The 24,427-nt window shown below is 34.9% G+C and overlaps 1 protein-coding gene and 1 pseudogene across 5 annotated transcripts in view; both read right to left on the reverse strand.

Moving 5' to 3' along the window:
• Positions 1–561: 561 nt before the first annotated feature.
• Positions 562–3,026, reverse strand: LOC129650938 (26S proteasome regulatory subunit 10B-like; annotated as a pseudogene).
• Positions 3,027–14,659: 11,633 nt separating this feature from the next.
• The window catches only part of JAK2 (Janus kinase 2), a 119,774-nt gene continuing 110,006 nt past the window's right edge, over positions 14,660–24,427 (reverse strand). For 4 of the 5 annotated variants that reach the window (XM_055578156.1, XM_055578157.1, XM_055578160.1 and 1 more), the window contains 3 exons: positions 17,443–17,560; positions 15,807–15,920; positions 14,660–15,558 (listed from right to left, as the gene is read on the reverse strand). In XM_055578156.1, coding sequence (XP_055434131.1) covers positions 15,451–15,558; positions 15,807–15,920; positions 17,443–17,560 — 340 coding nt within the window. In that variant the 3' untranslated portion in view covers positions 14,660–15,450. Of the gene's footprint in view, positions 15,559–15,806; positions 15,921–17,442; positions 17,561–20,669; positions 24,422–24,427 lie in introns of those variants that run through there. The other variant, XM_055578159.1, reaches the window with a different exon arrangement.

A 24,427-nucleotide genomic window follows, 5' to 3' on the forward strand; every position in this document is an offset into this window, starting at 1 on the left:
TTGCTTTTTCATTGAGTTTGACAATATATGCCTTTTATTTGGAAGTTTAGATCACTGATTAATGTAATTATCAATATGGTATGGATTTAATTAGCCACATGGTTTGGATTTAAATCTATACTTCTGCTATTATCCTATGTGATTTCTGTTCCTTTTTCTCCTTGCGTTCTGTTGGGTTGAAATCTTTTAAAATTTCATCTTGTTGGTTACTTTGCTATTTCTTAAAATTTGATACAATATGCACCTTTATTATAGATTCCTTCAAATATTTTATCACTTCACATGCAGTTTAAGACCTTGTCAACACAATACTTCCATTTACCCCTCCTGTCTTTTCTATTTGTGTTTATATATTTAATTTCTATATGTTATAAACTATACATTTTTATTAAACTTGTTATAAGCTATACATTTTTATTATTTTATTTTCAAGTTTTTTTAATTCATACAATTTTAATGAGATTATTGCTATTGCATACATTTTCAACTGATTTTTATGTTAAACCAGTGTCATGTAGCTGTCAAAACCATGTAGTCCAATTTAAGCTCAGCTTCTTAAAATTAGCCACTTCTGATTGTTTTCATAAAGTCTTTCTACACTACAAACTCATAACAGCATGAATTGTAAACATACCTGCATCAGTGCAAACATTTCTCAGGTCTGCTCTGTTAAAGCTCTCTGAAAGCTTCACAAGTACTTCTAAATAACCTATTTTATCATGGTACCTTCATAGATTTTCAGTATATCTAATACTGCTTATAAATAAATATATATATATATATTTAATTTACCTGGAGACAGCAAAACAGGATTCACTGTGCTTGTTTGTAGCCATGATCATTTTAACTCTGTGCAGAGTATCATATCCATCCATTTGAGTAACTCCATTAAAGTCCTCTGAACCTATCAGGTGAAGTACTTTCACAAAGCTAATACTCACAATGACATCTGTTTTATTCATAAAAATGATGCATGGCTGATAATCTCTGGCATACTCAAACAGTTCTCGGATCAAATGAGCACTTTCACCAATGTACTTGTCTATAGCAGAGCTAGATACATTTAGAAAATTGTAGTCCAGCTGGCTAACAGCTCTTGCTATTAGTGTTTTCCCTGTAACTGGCTGTTCATACAACAGCCTTTTAGCCATACTACCATTACACTGGAATAATTCTAGGTTTGTAGGAGGTAGTTCTTTCACCTCTGTCAATTTGATTATCTGTTCTGATAACAGCCCAGTCTCAGAAAAAAGGATTATCTGTGTCCATGAAACATGCTATAAAACAGTGGATCTTGGCAAATGTGTATTCATATCCAAAGCAGCTCTTGTTCCTGGCTTCAGCTTACTTTTTTCAGGCTACAAGGACAACTCAAAACATATCTTGATCCATTTATAGCTTTAACAGTGAATTTTTGAATCAATATCTTAAGTACTTTACCCACAATCTTTCTACATTTGGGTGACTCGAAGTCCTTCAGATCATTTTCAGACTTCTCATTACTGATTGGTGGTGGTGGTGGTTTAGTCACTAAGTCGTGTCTGACTCTTGTGACCTCAAGGACTGTAGCCTGCCAGGTCCCTCTGTCCATGGGATTCTCCAGGCAAGAATACGGGAGTGGGTTGCCATTTCCTTCTCTAGGGGATCTTCCAGACCCAGGGATCGAACCCAGGTCTCCTGCACTGCAAGCAGTTTCTTTCCCAAGTAAGCTATGAGGGAAGCATACTGATTGGTAAGGTCTTTTATCCTTAATGGTTTAAGATAGCTATTGTCTTGTGTTCCAGCACTTTTTTGCATGTGATAGTCTTGAAGTTTATTATCTCTGTGGTCTACCATGATGAGATGCCATCACTCATAAGGAATGCCAAGAATGGCCATGGCCAATGAGGTGGGGAACAAGGTGGGATGAAGAGGGGAGCAGCACTAGAAGGTGGGGGCCAGATGATCCTGCCCATTTCAATTTTGTATTCTCCCTCACATTCATCATCTATCAGTCTTTATTCCTTTATTGATGAATCAAGTTACCATGTTGTACATAACTGTGTCTGACTATCTTCCTTTATTACAAATAGCTGAGAAAAGAGAAGTGAAAGGCAAACAAGAAAGGGAAACATATACTCAACTGAATGCAGAGTTCCAGAGAATAGCATGGAGAGATAAAGCCTTCTTAAGTGAACAATGCAAGGAAACAGACGAAAATAATAGACTGGGAAAGACTAGAGATCACTTCAAGAAAACCAGAGATACCAAGCAAATATTTCATACAAAGATACAATAAAGGACAGAAATGGCAAAGACCTAACAGAAGCAGAAGAGATTAAGAAGAGGTGGCAAGAATACACACAAGAACTGTACCAAAAAAAAAAAAAATCTTAATGACGCAGATGATAGTGTGGTCATTCACCTAGAGCCAGACATCCTGGAACATGAAGTCAAGTGGGCCTTAAAAAAGAAGCACTACAAACAAAGCTAGTGGAGGTGATAGAATTCCAGCTGAGCTATTTCAAATCCTAAAAGATGATACTGTTATTTGGAAAACTCAGCAGTGGCCATAGGACTGGAAAAGGTCAGTTTTCATTCCAATCCCAAAGAAAGGCAATGGCAAAGAAGATTCAAATTACCGTACAATTTTACTCATTTCACACGCTAGCAAATTAATGCTCAAAATTCTTCAAGCTAGGCTTCAGCAGTATGTGAACCAAGAACTACCAGATGTACAAGCTGGATTTACAAAAGTGAGAGGAACCAGAGATCAAATTGCCAACATCTGTTGGATCATAGAAAAAGCAAGAGAATTCCAGAAAAAACCATCTACTTCAGCTTCATTGACTACGCTAAAGCTTTTGACTGTGTGGATCACAACAAACTGGAAAATTCTTAAAGAGATGGGAATACCAGACCACTTTACCTGTCTCCTAAGAAACCTGTATGCAGGTCAAGAAGCAAATCAGAATTGGACATGGAACAACAGACTGGTTCAAAGTTGGGAAAGGAGTACAACAAGGCGGTATATCATCACACTTATTTAACTTGTATGCACAGTTCATCATGTGAAATGCCAGGCTGGATGAATCATAAGTTGGAATCAAGGTTGCTGGGACAGAAAACAACCTCAGATATGCAGATACTACCACCCTAATGGCAGCTAGCAAAGAGGAACTAAAAAGCCTCTTGATGAAGTTGAAAGAGAAGACTGAAAATGGCTTTAAACTTCAACATTCAACAAACTAGGGTCATGACATCCGGTCCCACCACTTCATAGCAAATAGATGGTGATAAAGTGGCAACAGTGGCAGATTTTACTTTCTCAGGCTCCAAAATCACTGCGGATGGTGACTGCAGCCATGAAATTAAAAGATGCTTGCTCCTTGGAAGAAAAGCTATGACAAACCTAGACAGAATAGTAAAAAACAGAAACATCACTTGGCCGACAAAGGTCCGGATAGTCAAAGCTATGGTTTTTCCAGTAGGCATGTACAGATATGAGAGTTGGACCATAAAGAAGGCTTGGCCCAAAGAATTTCTGCTTTTGAATTGTGGTGTTGGAGAAGACTCTTGAGATTTCCTTGGACAGTAACAAGATCAAACCAGTCAATCCGAAAGGAAATCAACCTTGAATATTCATTGGAAGCACTGATGCTGAAGCTGCAATAAATACTTTAGCCACCTGATGCAAAGAGCAGACTCATTGGAAAAGACCCTGATGCTGGGAAAGACTGAAAGCAAAAGAGAAGGGGGTGGTAGAGGATGAAATTGTTAGATAGCATCAATGACTCTATGAACATGAGTTTGAGCAAACTCTGGAGATAGTGAAGAACAGGGAAGCCTGGTGTGCTGCAGTCCATGGGGTTGCAAAGAGTCAGACATGACTTAGCAAGTGAACAGCATTATTCTTGAAGTGGACTACTTTGTCTTTCCTTGCTCAGTCTTCATCCTCAATCTAACCTTTAAATGTTAAGATTGTCTCAGGTTCTGATCCTCTACTCGCTGTCTTTATCTAACACTTCCTTAGTTAGCTTAACTATATCCATTATTTTATTTTATTTATTTATTTATTTTTATTGTTATATCCATTATTTTAAATGACCACCTGTGTAACATTTCTGGGCTTTCCTTCTACTTCAATATCTATTAGGCATCTCAGATTTAACATCTCCAAAGTGGAATTCTGGTTTAAACTCCTTCCATCTAGTTGCTTTGTTCTTCTCTTATCCTTTCCATCCAAACCACAATAGCATACCGACTTCTTTCCATTTCTGTCCCCATCTGTCTAGTCCAAGCTGCAACATACTTTGAGGGAATGAATGGTGATTAAACCAGTTAGGCAGTGTTTCCAGCACTGGAGCCTACAGGATGTTATCTTGGTACTATAGACCCAAGCAAAATACTTGTCTCCCCCAAGAGTTCTGATAGATGAACATTCCCTGATATTTCCAACACCAGTTTTTATTACCCCAGGGAGAGCCACAGCCATCCCTGCTTTCCCAGACTACTATTGAACAACAGATCAGCAGGTAGGTCTGGCCTAGGCGCCTATGAAGTCACTGCTTTTGCCCTGCGTTCTGGTGAAGATGAAACCTTGTGTTCACCCTCCTGGCAGCTGCTACACCTGCTCCTTCCTATTCAGCTCACAGTCATATTGTACCTTCCCAAGTGTTTTTCTTTTTTTTAAGTTCATTTACTTTCAACTTTCTCTCATCATCTAGCAAATTCATTATCATCACTTACCTTGTTCTTTCTACAAAGACTTGTTTTCTACATTTTATCAAACTGTTGTGCACTTGTAGGGTTTTTTTTTTGAGGGACAGAAAGTTGACAGTCCAACTAAAAATATGTTCAAATAATTTTCACTGGAAACTGAAATGATTTTGTCATCTTGCCATCTGAGAAATATCACTGAAGAAAGCTTATCTAGTTTATTGCTGCTTTATATGTATGCTGCCAAAGCTGTGAAAGGCAGCATAGTGAAGCAATTATAAACTCTGGCAAACTCTTGGAGTCAGACTGCCTAAATTCAAACTCTAACATCCCTTCTTTCTCCACTTTCTAAATTTATTGTGTCTTGCTAAATGTCAGTGTCTACATATTTAAAGCAAGAAAAATAATACTATCTACCTCATAGAGTTGTGTGGATAAAATGAGATAACTACCTAAGAGGATACTGAAAGTGAAATGAAGTGAAGTGTTAGTTGCTCAGTTGTGTCAGACTCTGCATCCTCATGGACTGTAGCCTGCTAGGCTCCTCCATCCATGGAATTCTCCAGGTAAGAATACTCGAGTGGGTAGCCCTTTCCTTCTCCAGGGGATCTTCCCAATCCAGGGATTGAACCTGGGTCTCCTGCACTGCAGGCAGATTCTTTATCATCTGAGCCACCAAAGAAGCCCTACCTGTACCCTAAATACAGTCTACAGATTTAATGTAATACCATTCAAAATCCTTATGATTTTTTCCCCAGAAATAGAAAACCCATTCTAAACCTCATATGCAGTTTCAAGGGACACCAAATAGCCAAAACAATTTTTACAAAGAACAACAAAATTGGAAGTCTCACACTTCATGACTGCAAAACTGAAAATAAAAGCTACAGTAATCAGAGCAGTGTGATACTGGCATAAAGACAAACATATAAACTAATAGCATGCAATAGAGAACTCAGAAATAAAACTCTCACGTATACAGTCAAACATGTTTCAACAAAGGTATCCCAAAGTCATCCGGTAGAAGAAAGATACTCTTTTCAAGAAGTGGTGCTGGAAAAACTAGAAATCTACATGCAAAAAAAAAAATAATAAAAAAAAAAAATATATATATATATATATATATATATGGATACTGTCTTTCAACATATAGAAAAATTATGGATCAAAGACCTAAATATTAAGAGTTAAAGGTATAAAACACTTAAGAATTTTTTTCCCAGTGTTTTCTTCTGACAATGGATTTGGCAATGATTTCTGGAATATGACACTGAAAGTAAAAATAGATAAACTGGAAAATATCAAAATTTTAAACTTTTGTGCATAAGAGGATACAATGAACAGAATAAAATGGCAATTCACAGAATGGGAATAATATCTAAAATTATATATGTGATAAAGGGTTAATATCCAGAATATAGAAAGAACTTCTACAACTAAAAACATGAACCCAATCTTAATTAAAATGGACAAAGGACTTAATAGGCATTTCTCCAAAGATAAACAAATGACCAGTAAAATTACATATTAAAAGATACCTAAGATCGTGAGGTGGATGAAACTGGAGCCTATTATACTGAGTGATGTAAGTCAGGAAGAAAAACAATACCGTATATTAATGCATATATATGGAATTTAGAAAGATGGTAATGATGACCTTATATGCAAGATAGCAGAAGAGACACAGGTGTAAAGAACAGACTTTTGGATTCTGTGGGAGAAGGCAAAGGTAGGAAGATTTGAGAGAATAGCATTGAAACATGTATATTACCATATGTGAGACAGATGACCAGTCCAAGTTCAATGCATGTAACAGGGCACTCAAAGCCAGTGCACTGGGACAACCCAGAGGGATGGGATGGGGAGGGAGGTAGGAGGGGGGTTCAGGACAGGGGGACACATGTACACTCGTGGCTGATTCATGTCAATGTATGGCAGAAACTACCAGAATATTGTAATTGGCCTCCAATTAAATCATTAAAAAAATCATTAATCATTAGTGAAATGCAAATGAAAACCACATTAAATAACATCACAACCATTAGAATGGATATCATAGAATGTAAAAAGCTGTAGCATTTTTCAAAGACTAATGCTTTGACTTCTAGGTAAATTTCATAGAATAGATATGATCTTCATTTGGTGGTGTTAGTTTCTTTACTATTTCTGTGTAGAAATTCTGGCTTTATTTTTTTTTCAATATTTTATTTTTACTGTTTATTTTGGCTATTCAGTTCAGTCGCTCAGTCTTGCCCGACTCTTTGCAACCCCATGAAATGCAGCACACCAGGCTTCCCTGCCCACCACCAACTCCCAGAGCTTACTCAAACTCATGTCCATTGAGTCAGTGATGCCATCCAACCATCTCATCCTGTCATCCCTTTCTCTTCCCACCTTCAATCTTTCCCAGCATCAGGATCTTTTCCAATGAGTCAGTTCTTTGCATCAGGTGACCAAAGGATTGGAGTTTCAGCTTCAGCATCAGTCCTTCCAATGAATATTCAGGACTGATTTCCTTTAGGATGGACTGGTTGGATCTCCTTGCAGTCCAAGGGACTCTCGAGCGTCTTCTCCAACTCCACAGTTCAAAAGCATCAATTCTTCGGTGCTCAGCTTTCTTTATGGTCCAACTCTCACATCCGTACATAATACTGGAAAAACCATAGCTTTGACTAGACAGACTTTTGTCAGCAGAGTAATCTCTCTGCTTTTTTAAATGCTGTCTAGGCCAGTCATAGCTTTTCTTCCAAGGAGCAAGTGTCTTTTAATTTCATGGCTGCAGTCACCATCTGCAGTGATTTTGGAGCCTAAGAAAATAAAGACTGTCACTGTTTCCATTGTTTCCCCATCTATTTGCCATGAAGTGATGGGACCAGATGCCATGATCTTAGTTTTCTGTTTTAATTTTGGCTGTACCAGGTCTTAGTTGCAGCACGTGGGATCTTTGGTCTCTGTTGGGACATGGGGAATCTTAGTTGTGGCCTGTAGGATCTTTTGTTGTGACTTGAGAACTCGTTTGCAGCATGTGGGATCTAGTTCCCTGACTATGGATCAATCCTAGGTCCCGTGCATTGGGAGCAGAGAGTCTTAGCCACTGGAGCACCAGGGAAGTCCCTATTCTGCCTTTAATATACAGTAATATGCCATGGTTTTATTATCTTTGTTATTATCTCCTTTTATGATCAAGAAGAAAAACTGCTAATACACTGCATATCATTAAGATACCCAAAGTTTTTTGTGACAATTATATCTTAACTGATTTATTGTGAAATGTAAAATTAAAGACAACAAAATGGTTCTCATGGAGGTACTCCATTGAAGAAGCCTCGATTTTTCCATCTATGAAGGAAAACCTTTAAATTCTAGAGAGATTAAAATTAGGTGACTTTACCAACTGATTTTTCTTAGTTCAGATACACTATTTAGTATATTTTGGAGAAGGACATGGCAACCCATTCCAGTACTCTTGCTTAGAGAATTCTGTGGACAGAGGAGACTGGTGGGCTGCTGTCCATGGCGTTGGACAGAGTCAGACACGACTGAAGCAACTTAACATGCATGCACGCATGCTTAAAGATCCAATACACTCAGTGTTCTCACACTGACATATCTTCCCTTTCTAACTGAAGTCATTTCTCAGGTAGTACTGGTTTGGCCCATGTCTACATGAGTACACTTAATAGCAGTGTTTCTCAACATTCTTTGCATTATCCCTAATACCTACAAAGAACTTTTTAGTCATTTTCTCCCAGTCTCTTCCACCATGAGAATTTTATATTACTGCCTATCTACTTATGTACTGTATTTCTGTGCTTTATGCATTAAAAAATAAGTTTGTTTTTTTTTTGTCACTGTTCACCCATGAGAGTTGGTATCAATTCTGCTGAAAAAGCATGTTCTAAAGAGAAGTTTATATATGAAACTCCAACTCTCATATTAGGCCCAGGCCCAAGATATTCTTTCTATGGATCCTTTATATTTGGGGCCACACCAAACTAGATTCTCTAAAACCATGATTAGGGCTGGTATCTGAAAGTTGCAGCAGAACTGAAAGTTTAAATCTCTTGGTTTTGTCTGTATGTTTATTTAACAGGGAATTATAAGATGAAATACCATCAGGATTGACCCTCACATAAGATTACTCATGTCTTATATATCCATAACTATATCCATAACTGCACTATCTACTCTTCTTTATTCTCAACACATGAATGGGATTTAGGATTTTATCAAGAGGTGATGTCTTCATTACTGCAACCATTAATTTGAATTATCTGAGGCAAATTTAAAGTCGTAGGGAGCCTGCATGTGTCAGTATTGGTGAGTGTATATGTAGGAAGGTCTGAAGGGGTATACAATATGGATATGATCTTTTATTTTTTAAGTTTAGAAAAGAAAAATGACTCTACTAAGAATCTGAAAATTAAGTGCCCACGTTGGAGCAGCTGTAAAAAAATGGCCTAGATAACTACTAGAGCCATAATACTTTGGCATTTGACTGAGCTATCCATCCTCTAACCTTTGTCAACTACAAATTGGCACTTGCCATCTACTTCTACAAAGACTAAATCATGTGCTGCTGCAGCTGCTTATTCTCAACACCCCTTAAAGGAGTTTAGGATGGAGAGCAGAAATGAGGCACACTGTGCTGGGGGAAAAACTGGCAGGACAGGTCTTCAGATAAATATTTTGGGGAGCAGATTTTATAAGCCCAATTCTTGAATCTCCTATCTAGGAAAGCACTAAAATCTTTCATGATGTCAACTGCTCATGACTAGCAGAAGCTTTCTTAAAAATGAAAGAAAAAAGTGCTTGATCTGCATGTATCCCCCTTCACCAAAATCACATATATACTGACCCTCTTCCCCCCTGCCTCTTTGGAACAGTTTCTTAGAGCTGTCTGAGATGCTGTTTCCTGGGTCCTCATTTTGCCCCAAACAAAATTTAACTCATAACTCTCACATTGTGCAGTTTTTTTTTTAAGTCAACAACTTCTACATTTACTATAGTAACCCTAAAATAAGAGAAATTCAAGATGTTAGAAAAAATTCCCATTAAATGCAAGTTTGAGATCTGACAAAATCTAGAAATCTCCTTTCCCCCTCACCACATACATTGTTCTTTAGGTCTCAGATTTCCAAATCATTATTAGGAAAAAGATTGTCCTCTACAGTAATCTCAGTTTTTGGAGTTTTATTCCTCTATAATAGTAATTTGGGAAGTAAACGGGGCCACCTTAAGGAATTATAATGATATACTCAGGGTTTAGAATTCAACATTTCTCAAAGTCCTTCAATAAAAAGGTAAGATTTTGTTTCAATTTTTTAAATCACTAATACCCTTGCTATATTATCAAGAATTCCTATTCAGTAAGTTACATTATAGTGTTACAAAACTAATAACAGAAAGGAAAAGAACTGGTACCAGGGGATTCATGCTGTACTCAAACTTACTGATAGAAACAAGTATTTAAAACATTTTTTTAAAGAAGGAAAGAAAGAAAACAATATTCTGGCAGAATTTGTGGGAAATAGTGACTATTTTTGTTTTTAAAATGCTTTGTGAACAGTAAATAATAATTTCTACCATTCAACAGAAACTACATTAGATTTGTCATTTAGATCTGGGCCACCTGCAGCTTGCACTCAAGGGCTTAGCTACCTGGGTTATGAAGATTAAAAGTATTTTAATCAGTATTGTTGGAGAATTCAGTTACTTGTTATTAAGAATCAAGATTCTGCAAACAACTTTCTTTTCCTTCTTCTCCAACCAAAATTAATCCAACAACTTGAACGTTCCTAAGGACATAAAATAAATTTTGTTCTTATATAATTAAAATTTGGGATAGTTATAAAGGTTTACAGCAATCTTCAACAAATTATGCAGAAGACTAAAGTATCATGTGTATTTCAAGTTGTTGAAGTTGAAAAAATTTCAAGTATTTTAATAATTGTTAAGTTTGTGTGTTTAGGTTTGTATTTCTCATTTCTATTTTCTATAGTGTCTATGATTTTTTTGCTCTCTAATGTTTTTAGTTTCAGTTAATAAAGTCCAACTCACAAGCTTGTACTCAAAACTACTAGAAAACTCATGCTTTGAGATTCACATTTTTCTAAGAGTTTAAAATACTCAAACTTTTTCATTAAAAATACTACCTACTTAATTATCTCTTTGTGGGTGGGAAGCACCTAAACATTTTCAACTATGTTCTTGGAAGGATAACTGATAAAACTTTCTGTTGCATACTTTCATTTGTGTCTTCAGTATACTTGTATCTGATAATGTCTTATCATCTGCAATGTCTTATCATCTGCAACTAATAAGTTCTTATCCAGCTGCCTCTACAATGTCCTGCTATGTGCCTTTTCCTTACCACCTTGCACCATTTATTAATGCTGTTTACCTGTAGTCAGAGAGTCAGACCTAAATGCTATGCTACTTTCTGTTCACATTGCTCAGAGGTGACATGCTTGACCTCAATAAACAGCATCTATTAAGAGTTCTTCCTGGTACAGTTATTAAAAACATAATTGTTCACAAAATCTAACGCTATGGATAACTAGAACAGGGACTCCTAGAACTCTTTTAATGATTTCATAAATCTATTACAGTTCAAAATAAGATGTTGAGCAATTTGCTATGCAAAGAAAGGCATTATAATGGAAAATGCTCATTAAAAACTTTAAGAAACATTAATGTTGAATGATGTTTCATTTAGAGATAAGGCTTTTCCTTATAAATTTGTAAGACTGGAAGAGAAAAATATTTAGGCCCTGTACTATGCAATAACATCTGGCATAAACACAACAGAAATTATTAATATTTTAACCTAAGATAAACATACTGTAATAAAGGGAAACAAAATTGGTAATTTAGAAAATATTTTAATATTTAGGTATGTAATGTGATGCTGAAGAAGCTGAAGTTGAATGGTTCTATGAAGACCTACAAGACCTTTTAGATCTAACACCCAAAAAAGATGTCCTTTTCATTATAGGGGACTGGAATGCAAAAGTAGGAAGTCAAGAAACACCTGAAGTAACAGGCAAATTTGGCCTTGGAGTACAGAATGAAGCAAAGGCTAATAGAGTTTTGCCAAGAGAACGTACTTGTAATAGCAAACACCCTATTCCAAGAACACAAGAGCAGACTCTACACATGGACATCACCAGATGGTCAACACGGAAATCAGACTGATTATATTCTACGCAGCCAAAGATGGAGAAGCTCTATACAGTTAGCAAAAACAAGACTGGGAGCTGACTGTGGCTCAGATCATGAACTCCTTACTGACAAATTCAGACTTAATATGAAGAAAGTAGGGAAAACCACTAGACCATTCAGGTATGACCTAAATCAAATCCCTTACGATTATACAGTGGAAGTGAGAAATAGATTTAAGGGACTAGATCTGATAGAGTGCCTGATGAACTATGGATGGAGGTTCATGACACTGTACAGGAGACTGGGATCAAGACCATCCCCAAGAAAAAGAAAGGCAAAAAAGCAAAATGGCTGTTTGAGGAGGCCTTACAAATAGCTGTGAAAAGAAGAGACGAGAAAAACAAAGAAGAAAAGGAAAGATATACACATCTGAATGCAGAGTTCCAAAGAACAGCAAGGAGAGATAAGAAAGCCTTCTTCAGCGATCAATGCAAAGAAATAGAGGAAAACAAGAGAATGGGAAAGACTAGAGATCTCTTCAAGAAAATTAGAGATACCAAGGGAAATTTTCATGCAAAGATGGGCTTAATAAAGGACAGAAATGGTATGGACCTAATAGAAGCAGACGATATTAAGAAGAGGTGGTAAGAATACACAGAAGGACTGTACAAAAAAGATCTTCATGACCCAGATAATCATGATGGTGTGATCACTTACTTCTGAATTATTTATTACATCAGTATTTCAATTTTGTAGGAACATGCAAAAGGCACAACGATGAAAATAATACAGTCTCAATCTGACATCATGCCGCCCCAAAATGAGTCCCTATGTATAGTACTGCAGTATCTTCTAATGTCCATAACAAAATTGTTTAAATAAAATTTAAATATCAAGTTACGGTTGTGATAAAAATTTCACTTGATTTTAAAGCAGAACTCTTGGGTTATAAGAAAGCACTCTTCCATAGCAAATTATAGTGCTACCGGCAGCATATATAAATAACATGAAAAAGTGACTGTTTCCCAAAGTAGGTAGCCATGGATATAGGGGATTATTTACAAAAAGATTGTGTAACTAAAAATACTGGAATATTTACATAATCACAGATTTTAAAGAAAATCTTTACCCTCATTTCTGAAGAATATTAATTTGAAAAAGCTGTCTGGCATTAACTGGTACAATACTTACTTACCTGTGTCTTATGCACAATCAACTAAACAGCGGCAAGTTTACTTTCCTTTTATATAAGGTCTGAATCAAAATTTAAAACATCATAAACACTCAATGAACAATAATTCTTTTGAAAACTTAGAATTTTACAATAAAGCAGTCATTCCATCTAAAAACTTTAGATATATGGAATTTTCTCCTAAAACTAAAAACTGAAGCATTAAAAGAAAAACTATTTTAAAAGAAATCTAGTTAACATTCTTATTTTTATAAACAAAATGTTATCAACTTTTAAGAATCTACTTCAGGTACCTAAGTTTTAGTACAAAAATCTGAGATCAAACATATATGATATGCTATTTTTGACTTGAAAAGTAGCAAAACAGAAGATCTCTTAAGTGCATTAACATTACATATACAGATCCTGGAGGAGTCTTTTTACAAATTAAATAAAAATTATAGTCAACTTTCATCAAAATATTTACTAGAAATCTTTTAAAATCCAATACATTATCATTTTAGAAGATTTGTGTGTTTGGTAACTACATTTGGTAAAATGTTTTAAAGTAAGTGAAGGTCACTCAGTCGTGTCTGACTCTTGGCAACCCCATGGACTATACAGTCCATGGAATTCTCCAAGCCAGAATACTGAAGTGGGTAGCCTTTCCCTTCTCCAGGGGATCTTCCCAACCCAGGGATCGAATTGGTGTCTCCTGCATTGCAGGCAGATTCTTTACCAGCTTAGCCACAAGGAAAGCCCCAAAACACTGGAGTGGGTAACCTATCCCTTCTTCAGGGGATCTTCCCAACCCAGGAATCGAACCAGGGTCTCCTGCATTGCAGGCAGATTCTTTACCAACTGAGCTATGAAGGAAGCCCAAATACTTTCAAGAGTATTGTATTTCAAGTTAACATAAAAAGCATTTCTTCCCTTTCCTTCCAACAAAAAAACTCAAACTTTATGTGTGAGGCATTTTTTTTCTTATATAATAAGCATTTAAAAACCAGCTCTGAAAGTTAGAAAGATAATCTAAAGTCTTTAAGTAAAAAAAAAAAAAAAAAGCAGCAGCATATAGCACTGAAAATGAACTATTTTCTTTCTAACCAAAATTCCAAGTATTTTAAACTTTGTATAAATAACACACACACACACCCCCCACCATATTTTAGGTATGATGTCTAAAATGGAGTAGCACTAAAAGGACAACAATAATAAACATCCCTTTATACTTAATTGAAAACACTCATTTTTCTTCAAGATATACATTAAGAATTTTCTACTGGCATTTTTGAATAAAATTAATAATCATTTTAAAAAATCAATTTAATTTCTCCCTTGTATATAAGAATCTAACAACAACAAAAAAGATCTCTTTTATGACTGCAATAGATTTCTGAAATCCCTAAAATATACATTCTTTAGAAAAAAATTCCTAAACCACTGTGCATCTTAGTAGGATTATATATATGAAAAACAAAATCTCTATCATAGCTTACACTTAAATTTAATGCATGACCATAGGTCCCAGGATTGAAGAATCTTATTGGTAACCAACAGCTCAAGGGATGACAATATTCCTGGCATTTGTAATCTCAAATTTTTAAAAGAAAACTGTTCACGGTGGTCTTAGAAAAAATCTGGAGATAGTTATATTTAAAAAACATACGTGCCACAAACAGATACAAGGGAGACAAATAAGAAAATATATTGTGTTAATCTTTGTAAACTTGTTCCATTTCAAAATGTATTCTAGAGGGTCAGGAAAATTCCCTATACAAATAAAACTAAACATTTGTTCCCTTTGCTTTGAAAAATATTTACAGTACACAGAACAACAAGCTAAAGTATACATCTGCTTATATTGCTGGCCAGTGACATAAATGCGCGAGGACAAAAAGGTGCATATTCAATTATCTGAGCATCTTAATTTGTCTATAGAGTGAAGTTATCATAGAACTATGGAAAAATTATAAAACATTATTTATGAACACCAGCCCTTGTGTAAAACATCACACAAGATGCCAAGGTGTCATACATTCACTATGGTAAAAACTGTACATACGTATTCTGTATATATTTAAAATTTACAATTTTTAATCTCTTATAATTCTTAGTTGAAAAATGTCTAATTTTCTTTTTTTGCCAAAGAAAAGTGATGTTAACTGACTGATCAGGTTCCCAAAATATTTTACAAAACTCTTTGCTAACGACTTTTCATCAATGTCTTTGGCTGGTATCCTCATGAAGAAAAACTCACTAAACTTCGAAAGTTTTAAGCAGGTATTTCCACACTTTTGCTGGCAAATATTGTGATATACATAATAATGATATACGTAACAAAAGTCCACAGCAATATGAAATACAAAACTTTGTTCTGTAAGTCTATCCTGGTCTCAGAGTGAAGTTCATTTCTTTCATCCAGTCATGTTGTCCCTTATTTGATCAACTCGAACTGCTAGGTCTCTGAAAGAGGGGCGCTGGTTTACATTATTGTTCCAGCATTCTGTCATAATCACATATATCTGTAAAAGGGAAAATAAACCAAAATTACAATGAACACAAGCGCCATTTTTTAATTGGTGAAGACATGAATTCGGAACTCCCACTTAATTTTTTCATAGAGGCATATGTCATGGCTATACCTACATCCACAGTCATGTTTATGCTATTTATCTAAAAGTCCAGTGAACTGCATAAACTGACCTGAAATCCTTGGGTAAAAAGAGAAAGAAAATGCATGATTACTGTGGATAAAAAAAATTTTTGTTACCTCATCTGGGCATCCATCTGGTCTTGGTAATCTTCCATTATTCTTCAGGAGTTCTATCAAATGGAACACAATCATCTGTCCTTGTTTGTCATTGCCAATCATACGCATAAATTCCTGAAACACAAACCCACTTTTTAATCACATATTTTTGGTACATTTAATTTGAAGCAGAATTCTCAATTTCTTCCAGTAAATGGGGAAAATCTCATGTATGTATGTTTCCTTACCTTGAAACTTTTAAAAACCAGGCTATTTTAACTTCAAAAACTTCCTTTTCAGTCATACTTCATAAAAGATTGTTAAATGTGGAACCTCTATAATGCCATTTCTGTAACTATAACACCCTCAACACAAATCCCCTGAGAAGAATTCAAAACCAGTGAACTAAAAACACACTTTGTTTTAACACATCCTATCACATTTCAGTTGAAATAAAAAGCTGAATGTAGAAGAGGACATAAAAAAATGCAGAATGAATATTAAAGCATAAATGGAATGGAGAGATGTTCATATGTTTAAATTTCATAAGATTAAAGTCTGAACCATAAGGTAGAGGAATATTTACAATGAACACATTTATTTAAATACAGAAGACTCTTGTATATTGGCAAGAAAAATTACCAATATAAAAATGGGCAAAGTACATGAGGATACAATGCACACATATGCACTTACCCCAAATGCCCAATAAATATGTACTCAAGCACACTAAAGGCAGAAATGCAAATTAAAATCAAATCGCTACAACTTCTCTCTCATCAATTTGGCAAAACTGCGTGGAAATTTAACAGTCGACACGGACAAATGATAAAATACATACCCCTATGCACAGCTACTGAGAGTCTAATTGAGATACAGATTTCCTGGAGAGCATTTTGAAATCATCAAAATCTATTATATGTAAGAGCTCATAATGTTTCACATATAATTACATTTTCGCTCTAAGATGACAACCAGAGATAAACATAAATATTTATATATAAGGATAGCCACTATGTTCAATGAGTGTTACTTAAAAGGCTGAAAAACAGAAAATGATTGTCCAGAAACTGTATCTTTATGTTGAAACATCACCAAGAAATTAGAAGTCATATTTGTAGTAAGTATTTATTAACACAGGAAAATGTCCATGTTATAATCTAATGAAAAAGCAGGAAAGCAAACTGTACAGTATGACTCATTTTATAAATAAAACTTTTTAATAAAATTTAATTTTTACATATAAAATTAAAAGAATCCTGAAAGAAAACATACTACAGTATTAAAGTGGTTACCTGTGAGTAGCTGAATTAGAGATTACTTTCATTTTCTTTTCTATACTGTCCTATATTAAAACTATACAATGAATAGGAAAAATATTACTTTAAAAGGTTTAACATTTGCAATAATTCCTGGGATGAATGAGTTTATTGGATTTACTAAAAATAATAATAAGAGACTATATTAAACAGTACTACAATCCCCACCTTTCAAAACCTCAAGTTAATTTAATGAGTTAGTTTGGGGGTTATTTTGTTGCTTGTTGTCTTATAAATAACCAATAGGAACTCTAAAATAACCCTAAGTTTACTATTATTCTTTCGAAACGCTTTTCTCACATTAAAAAAAAATTAAAGTAAACAAAAAGCATACTGACCGCTGGTGGGCTTTTACTCTTCTCAATATATGTGAAAAGTTCATACAGAACCACTCCAAAGCTCCAAACATCTGAAGCCACAGAAAACTTGCTCTCTGTCAGTGATTCTGGTGCATACCTGTAATATATTTAAAAGAGTTACTTGATGTGCCAACTCGATTTTACCTGCAAATCACTGGATTTAAAAACAAAATAAAAAACAAGGTGTACAGAAAAGGGTTAACACATCAGGCCTGAGTTTGCAATCATCAAAAAGGTCTGTTGGTTGAATGCTGACACTTGACTGGTACCTGGGATGTTACATTCAGGAGGGTTTCCACAATTCCCTAAATGACAGAAGTGGCTTACTGCACCTAAACCATTTCCATAGACAATATGAGTCTAGAGTTTTGGTATATGCCAGACAGAAAATATCTACATGGATCAGTTCCAATAAAAACTGTGGGCACTGAGTCTCTATTAAGTTTCCTTAGTAGATGACATTTCATACATGTAGTCAGAATTTATTGCTGGGGGAATTAAGTGTGTCCCATTTGACTTTACTGGGAGAGGACACTTGAAAACATGTGCTTGGTTTCCTCCAGGCATTGCCACAGAGTCTTTTCCTTTTCCTGATTTTTCTTTCCATCCTTTCTCTGTAAGAGTCATAGTCATGCTTATGACTGTATGCTGAGTCCTATGAGTCCTTCCAGTGAATGATCAAACCTGAGGCTGGTCTTGGGAACCACAACACACAAAGATAACTAAAAGCAAAAAAAAAAAAAAAATTAATTTTGTCTCCTTAACACCAAGGTTAACTGCACAGTACTTTCAAAGAAATGAAAAAAAAAAAAAAAAAAAAAAAAAGCTGATCTTTCCAAGTTAAGCTTAAAATGAATCCAGATAAGTATCCTAGGGGGGCTTCCCTGGTGGCTCAGATGGTAAAGGATCTGCCTGCAATGCAGGAGACTAGGGTCTGATCCCTGAGTTGGGAAGATCCCCTGGAGGAGGACATGGCAATCCACTCCAGTATTTTCGCTCGGAGAATCCATGGTCAGAGGAGCCTGGCAAGCTGCAGTCCATAAGGTCAAACAGAGTCAGACACAACTGAAGTGACTTGGCATGCATGCAAGTATCCTAAAGAAAAAAGTGCCTTTTAAGCTGGAGAAGACTTGAAGCTATTAACATATAAAACAAATAACTGTTAACCTGAAAGGGGGTGATTAAAAGAGGGAACATAGAAAATAGAAAGTCACAGGGGAAAATGGCGTCATCCTTTCCCTCAAGTATTAACACTACCCAAGGGAGAATTTTGGCCAATGGATTATGCATATCATGGTCCACAACATTTATATTCTGTTTATATTCATTATAGAGAATAATGAAAGATCTGTTTTAAACTTAGATTTAAAATATGAATTATATGAACTGAATCTCTCCTTCAAAATCTCCTTCTCTCCTTCAGCCTATGGTTCCTCACTTCTAGAATCCTTCTCTAACTGCTTAAGGTCTTAATGACCTCATGCTACTGAATTTCTATTGTACTTTCAGTCTATACTACACGACTTACCATTATTTTAATATTTATTTTAAAAATTTACATATTTAGTTATGTTAGTTTATCCCACAAATGGAATATAACCTCCTTGAAGAGGAGTACTACTTCATCAACCTTTGCAAAATATTCTCTTACTTTGGCTTTCATGAAAGCACTCTGTAATTTCTCCCTTCATTTTCACATTACATATGTAAGGATAAATACAAAGGAAAAAAGAAGCCCATGTAGAAAAGGAGGGAAAGGACTCTCTCATTTACTTTAGAAAATGTAGAATTGTGAATTCTCTATTTGAAATATATGTAAAAATCTTTTTAAAAGCTTTTGTTTAAAAGCCTCTTGCCAGGTTTACATATAGCAATGTCTTTCTCAAGAACCTGGAAACCACCTCTTCAGAATGTAGTTATCAAGGAAGATCATGCCCCTACATCCCAGTTTAAGTGGGAGGGCAGGAGCCTAACTTGGGCTGGTGCCTCCTGCAAGTTGCAAAACTATCTCCTATCATAAAAATATGAGAAGTTTATTTTTCCTTTGGATAAAGCCAATTAGCTAACACAAATGGGCACTCCTATTACTAAGTGAATTTAGGATGAACTTATGTGTGACAGATGATGCTGTCGAGTCCTCTTACTTGAGGACTTAGTTACTGTTTATCCTGAGAACATATATGGAATGAGTTGAACTGGCTTGGCCATATCCAAGAGTGAGATTTCTTTCTGTTTTTTGGCAACCTCTTAGCAGACTGCTTATGGTGCATATTACTTTCTGGATTAATGTTTATTCAGTAACGAAAGTGTTTTCTTTCTGTTCTGTTTTGGGGGAGAGGCTTTCTGGGTTGCGAGGAGATTCGTTTTTAATGGCATTTCCCCAGCACGTTCCCTCCTTTTCTCAATTCTCTAAAGTTGGGTTTCCCCCAAGTTCCATCATCAGAGCTTTTCCTCTCTTTCAAAAAATTTCCCTTAGATAGTATCATCCACTTATACAGTAAGGTCTCCCAAATTTACAGCCACTTTATCTTTGACATTTCTCTTATGTTTCAGACTTACTGAAAATTTACACATTAAAGTTCCATGGGCAAAAAGAAATCCAGCCCACCTGTACAAGATTATTTTGCTTTCTCTGTGCAATCAATGAATGACATCAAATCTAACTCTCTAAATTCAAAATCTTAAGAATTATATTTGACTCATCTCTCACTCCAAAGTCTACTGAGTCACTAAGTTTCTTTAGTATGTCTTAGATATGTCTCCAATCAGCCCCCCAATCCAATACTGCCATTACAGTCTTCGTTAGATCTTTATCTCATGACTAGTACAGAGATCTTCAAACCAGGTGAGGAGTAAGCAGAAAAATATACAAATATTTTCCAAGGGGCTCTATAGCAAGAGCAGTATAAGGATTTGTCATTAATTCAAAACCCTGCTTTAATAATTAAAAAAAAAATCTCAGCAGAAGCATTTTCCCTTAGTTCTTAATACAAACCTACAGGGCAAGCTGTAAGCTAAACAACACTTTTGAACAATAAAAGCAATATAGATGACAATGACTCTTTTAAATGAAATTACATATTTTAAAAAATATGGTGGCTAAATCTGATGGATAAAAATTATGATTTCTTTCAAACTTTAGTGTTTACTTTTCAATAAGTTAGTTAAAATATATTCTATCAACTCCTGAAATATTTATGTAAAAATTAGTTGACCTCATTTACTTATATAAAACACTTAATATTTTTACTTGCTACTATGAAAATAAAACAATATGCTAACTATCTGATTAGTTTCTAGCAGTATATAGCTTTCTTTTTCATTAAACACATAAAATCTTGATCATGATCAATGATAAGGTTTCTGATTTTTATACAAGCTTCTTATTAGTGAGTCCCCAAAGTCAAACATCAGGCTTCCCAGGTGGCAATACTGGTAAAGAATCCACCTATCAATGCAGGAGATGCAAGAGACATGGGCTGGATCACTGGGTGGGGAAGATTTGCTGGAGAAGGAAATGGAAACTCACTCCAGTATTTTTGCCTGGAAAATCCCTGGTGAATTACAGTCTACAGGTTGCAAAGAGTTGACGCGACTGAGCAGCACAAAGTCAAACATCAGAGTTCAATTTCCCTAAAACATTTATTTACTGAAGGAGTAATAGGCCTTTTACCATATGCCTTACTTCATAAAACATAATCTTAACAATATTTTATTCTGTATTATGTATTAGGAAATTAAGTAATGAGAAGCGATTTATCCTAATTGTTTAATAAGGAAATTAATTATACTAAATATATATCATCTTAAGCTTATCCTGCCCTGGAGGAGGGCACGGCAACCCACTCCACTATCCTCACCTGGAGAATCCCACAGACGGAGGAGCCTGCAGTCCTCCTCTGGACAGGAAGGCTACAGTTCATGAGGTCACAAAGAGTCAGACACAACTGAAGCGACTTAGCATGCATGCATACACATAAGCTTATCCTGACTTCCTTTGTGATTAATCTTCCCAGATATTCAGGAAGAAATACAGGGCCCAAAGCTTTAGGGGCTTTCTTTATGATAAGAATATAAAGTTAGGTATGAAAGTGAATATTTAAAATTAGAAAAGAAAGAATCTCAAGAAGAAGGAACTCTGACAGATATGCCTTGTTAGCTTCATTGTAAACTTGTCTCTCTGCACATGTGTTCTATAGTTTATAATGATTTTTTTAAAAACAGTATTTCATAACATTAATTACTTGAACTGAAAAATGAACTAAGGTTTTTTCTGTCAGAAAATAAGTGTATTTGTTTATGAGGCCTGGTATTGCTAAGCAGATTGAATGAAGGACATTCCTCATTAAGTGACTCAATCTTTGAGATAGCGCAAGGGATTGCCATATTTAAATCATGTATTTAAAAATTATAAAACATTATTTAAAATACTGTATCAAAATTAATATTGTTTCTTAACTTTTTATAAATGTATAAACAAGATGCCTCTACATGAGAATAATACCATGATTTGAATTAATTTGAAAAAAAATTTTTGGCATACTTCCTGGAAACTGAGAAAATGAAAGACCCTAATGACTGGGTAGTAAATCCACTTTTGAAAATGAAGTGGGTTTAATTCTTTGTTTTCTATGAAATTGAAAACAGAATGGATCTAATGAAATTGCCAGCTAACAAATTCTATCGGTAGATCACTGCAAACTGTTTTGCTTATCACAAGTCACAAACGTGAATGACATAACAAAACTCTTTCCATTTCCATCTCATTTATACAAAAAAGTTTTCTCTGTGCTTACAAAAACAAAAATAAACTTGGAATTTATGTTGAATCTGGTCCCTTTATACAAGTAAATAATATTTATCTAAGGCTATATGGACTAGTTGGAGGGGGGAAAAAAAAAAACTCCATATCTCATTAAGAAATGATTGCAATAAACATTTTTAAAGAACTAGTCAAATTACTAATCCAAATTAATAATTCATTTATATTGCATTGGAAATTGCACCCTGACAGTAACTTCAGTGATAGTTCAATCCAGAAGGAAAAAAATGAATAGTTTTGTGGTCACAGGAAATTTTAAAATTATTTCAATTTATATATGTATTTTGGTTACAAAGGAGATTATCAAGATATATTCCAAGTGCAAAATAAAATACATTATGCAGAATTCTGAGAAGGGAGGTGTAAACATAATTTTAAAGAGAAAAAGGAATAACATAAAGTTTCTATCAAAAAGAAAGTCTCTTCCTATACCTTTTTAAGTGGGTGACAATCTTTATCAAGTTGCTGTGGCATTTGGATTTCACTGTATACCTCTAAAGGATTGATACACCTTGTATTAATGTTATTATTTATAATACTTTACAAAATATTTACAACCATATAAAATTTTTAAATGTTTCATAATGAATATAGCTTTTGATAATTCTTTCAATGGGTATATATGCACAAAGGGTTTCAAAATCAATGACCTAGATACCTGAAAAAGTTGTCTAAGTAGTCCTCTCTGCTGTTAGCCTCTCCTTAACACAATGCACCCTCTATACGTCCAGTTCTGGTATGAAGTCCCCTATACACTAAAAATTTACTGATGTGCCCCCAAAGCTTTTGTTTATGTGGGTTGTATCTACTAATATTTACCATATTAGATTTCAAAACCAAGGAGACATAAAAGTATCATTAAAAATAACAATAAACCCAGTAATACTAGCATAAATAATATTTTTATAAAAAAATAACTGTTTTCCAAAACAACAAATTTTGTATTTAGAGTTGTATGTTTTACATTTTTGCAAGTTTATTTAATGTTGGTTTAATACACCTTTTTTGCACCTGATTTTTAAAAAAATTTTTATATGATTTTTAAAGGTTATACACCATTTACAGTTAGTACAAAATATTAGCTATATTCTCCATGTTGAACAAATATATCCCCGTAGCCTATCTTACATCCAGTAGTTTGTACCTCCCATTCGGCCACCTCCATAATGCCCCTCCCTACTTGTAACCACTAGTTTACTCTCTGTATCTGTGAGTCTGCTTCTTTTTTTGTTATATTCACTAGTTTGTTGTATTTTTTATCTCAAATATAAGTGATATCATACAGTATTTATCTTTCTCTGTCTGACCCTCTAAATTCATCCATGTTGTTGCAAATGACAAAATTTCATTATTTTTTAAGGCTAAGTAGTATTCCATTGTATGTGTATGTACATACAATTGCATCATGTGTGTATGTATCTATGTATACATAAAAGAGATTCATTTCAGAAGTAAAGACACACACAGACTAGATGGAAGGGAAAATATATTTATAAATACACATTTATACATATATAGGAGCACCAAAATATATAAAGCAAATATTATCAGACCTAAAGGGAGAAATTAAAAACAATACAATAACAACAGTAGGGGACTTTAACACCCCACTTACAGCAGTGGATAGATCCTTCACAGAAAAATCAATAAGGAAACAGCTGGCCTTAAATGACATATTAGGTGAGATGGAGTTCAAAGGTATGTACAGAATACTCATTCTTCTAAGGTGCACATGGAATATTTCAAGACAGATCACATATTAAGCCACGAGTTGTCTCAATAATTCAAGAAGACTGAAATCATATCAACCATCCTTTCCAATGGTATGAAATTAGAGATCACGGTAAGAAAACTGGAAAACCACAAAAATATGAAGATTAAATAACATGCTGGGGCTTCCCTGGTGGTCCAGTGGTTAAGAATCCACCTTGCAATACAGGCGACACTGGTTCAATTCCTCGTCTGGGAAGATTGCATATGCCACGAGACAACTAAGCCCATGTGCCACAACTACTGAGTCCATGCTCTACAGCCTACAAGCTGCAGCTACTGAGCCCCTGTACAACTACTGAAGCCTGCACACCCTAGAGCCCATGCTATCCAACAGGAGAAGCCACCGCAACAGAAGCCAGGGCACTGCAA

This window comes from Bubalus kerabau, chromosome 4 (genome assembly GCF_029407905.1).
Source record: "Bubalus kerabau isolate K-KA32 ecotype Philippines breed swamp buffalo chromosome 4, PCC_UOA_SB_1v2, whole genome shotgun sequence".
Taxonomy (NCBI): Eukaryota; Metazoa; Chordata; class Mammalia; order Artiodactyla; family Bovidae; genus Bubalus; species Bubalus kerabau.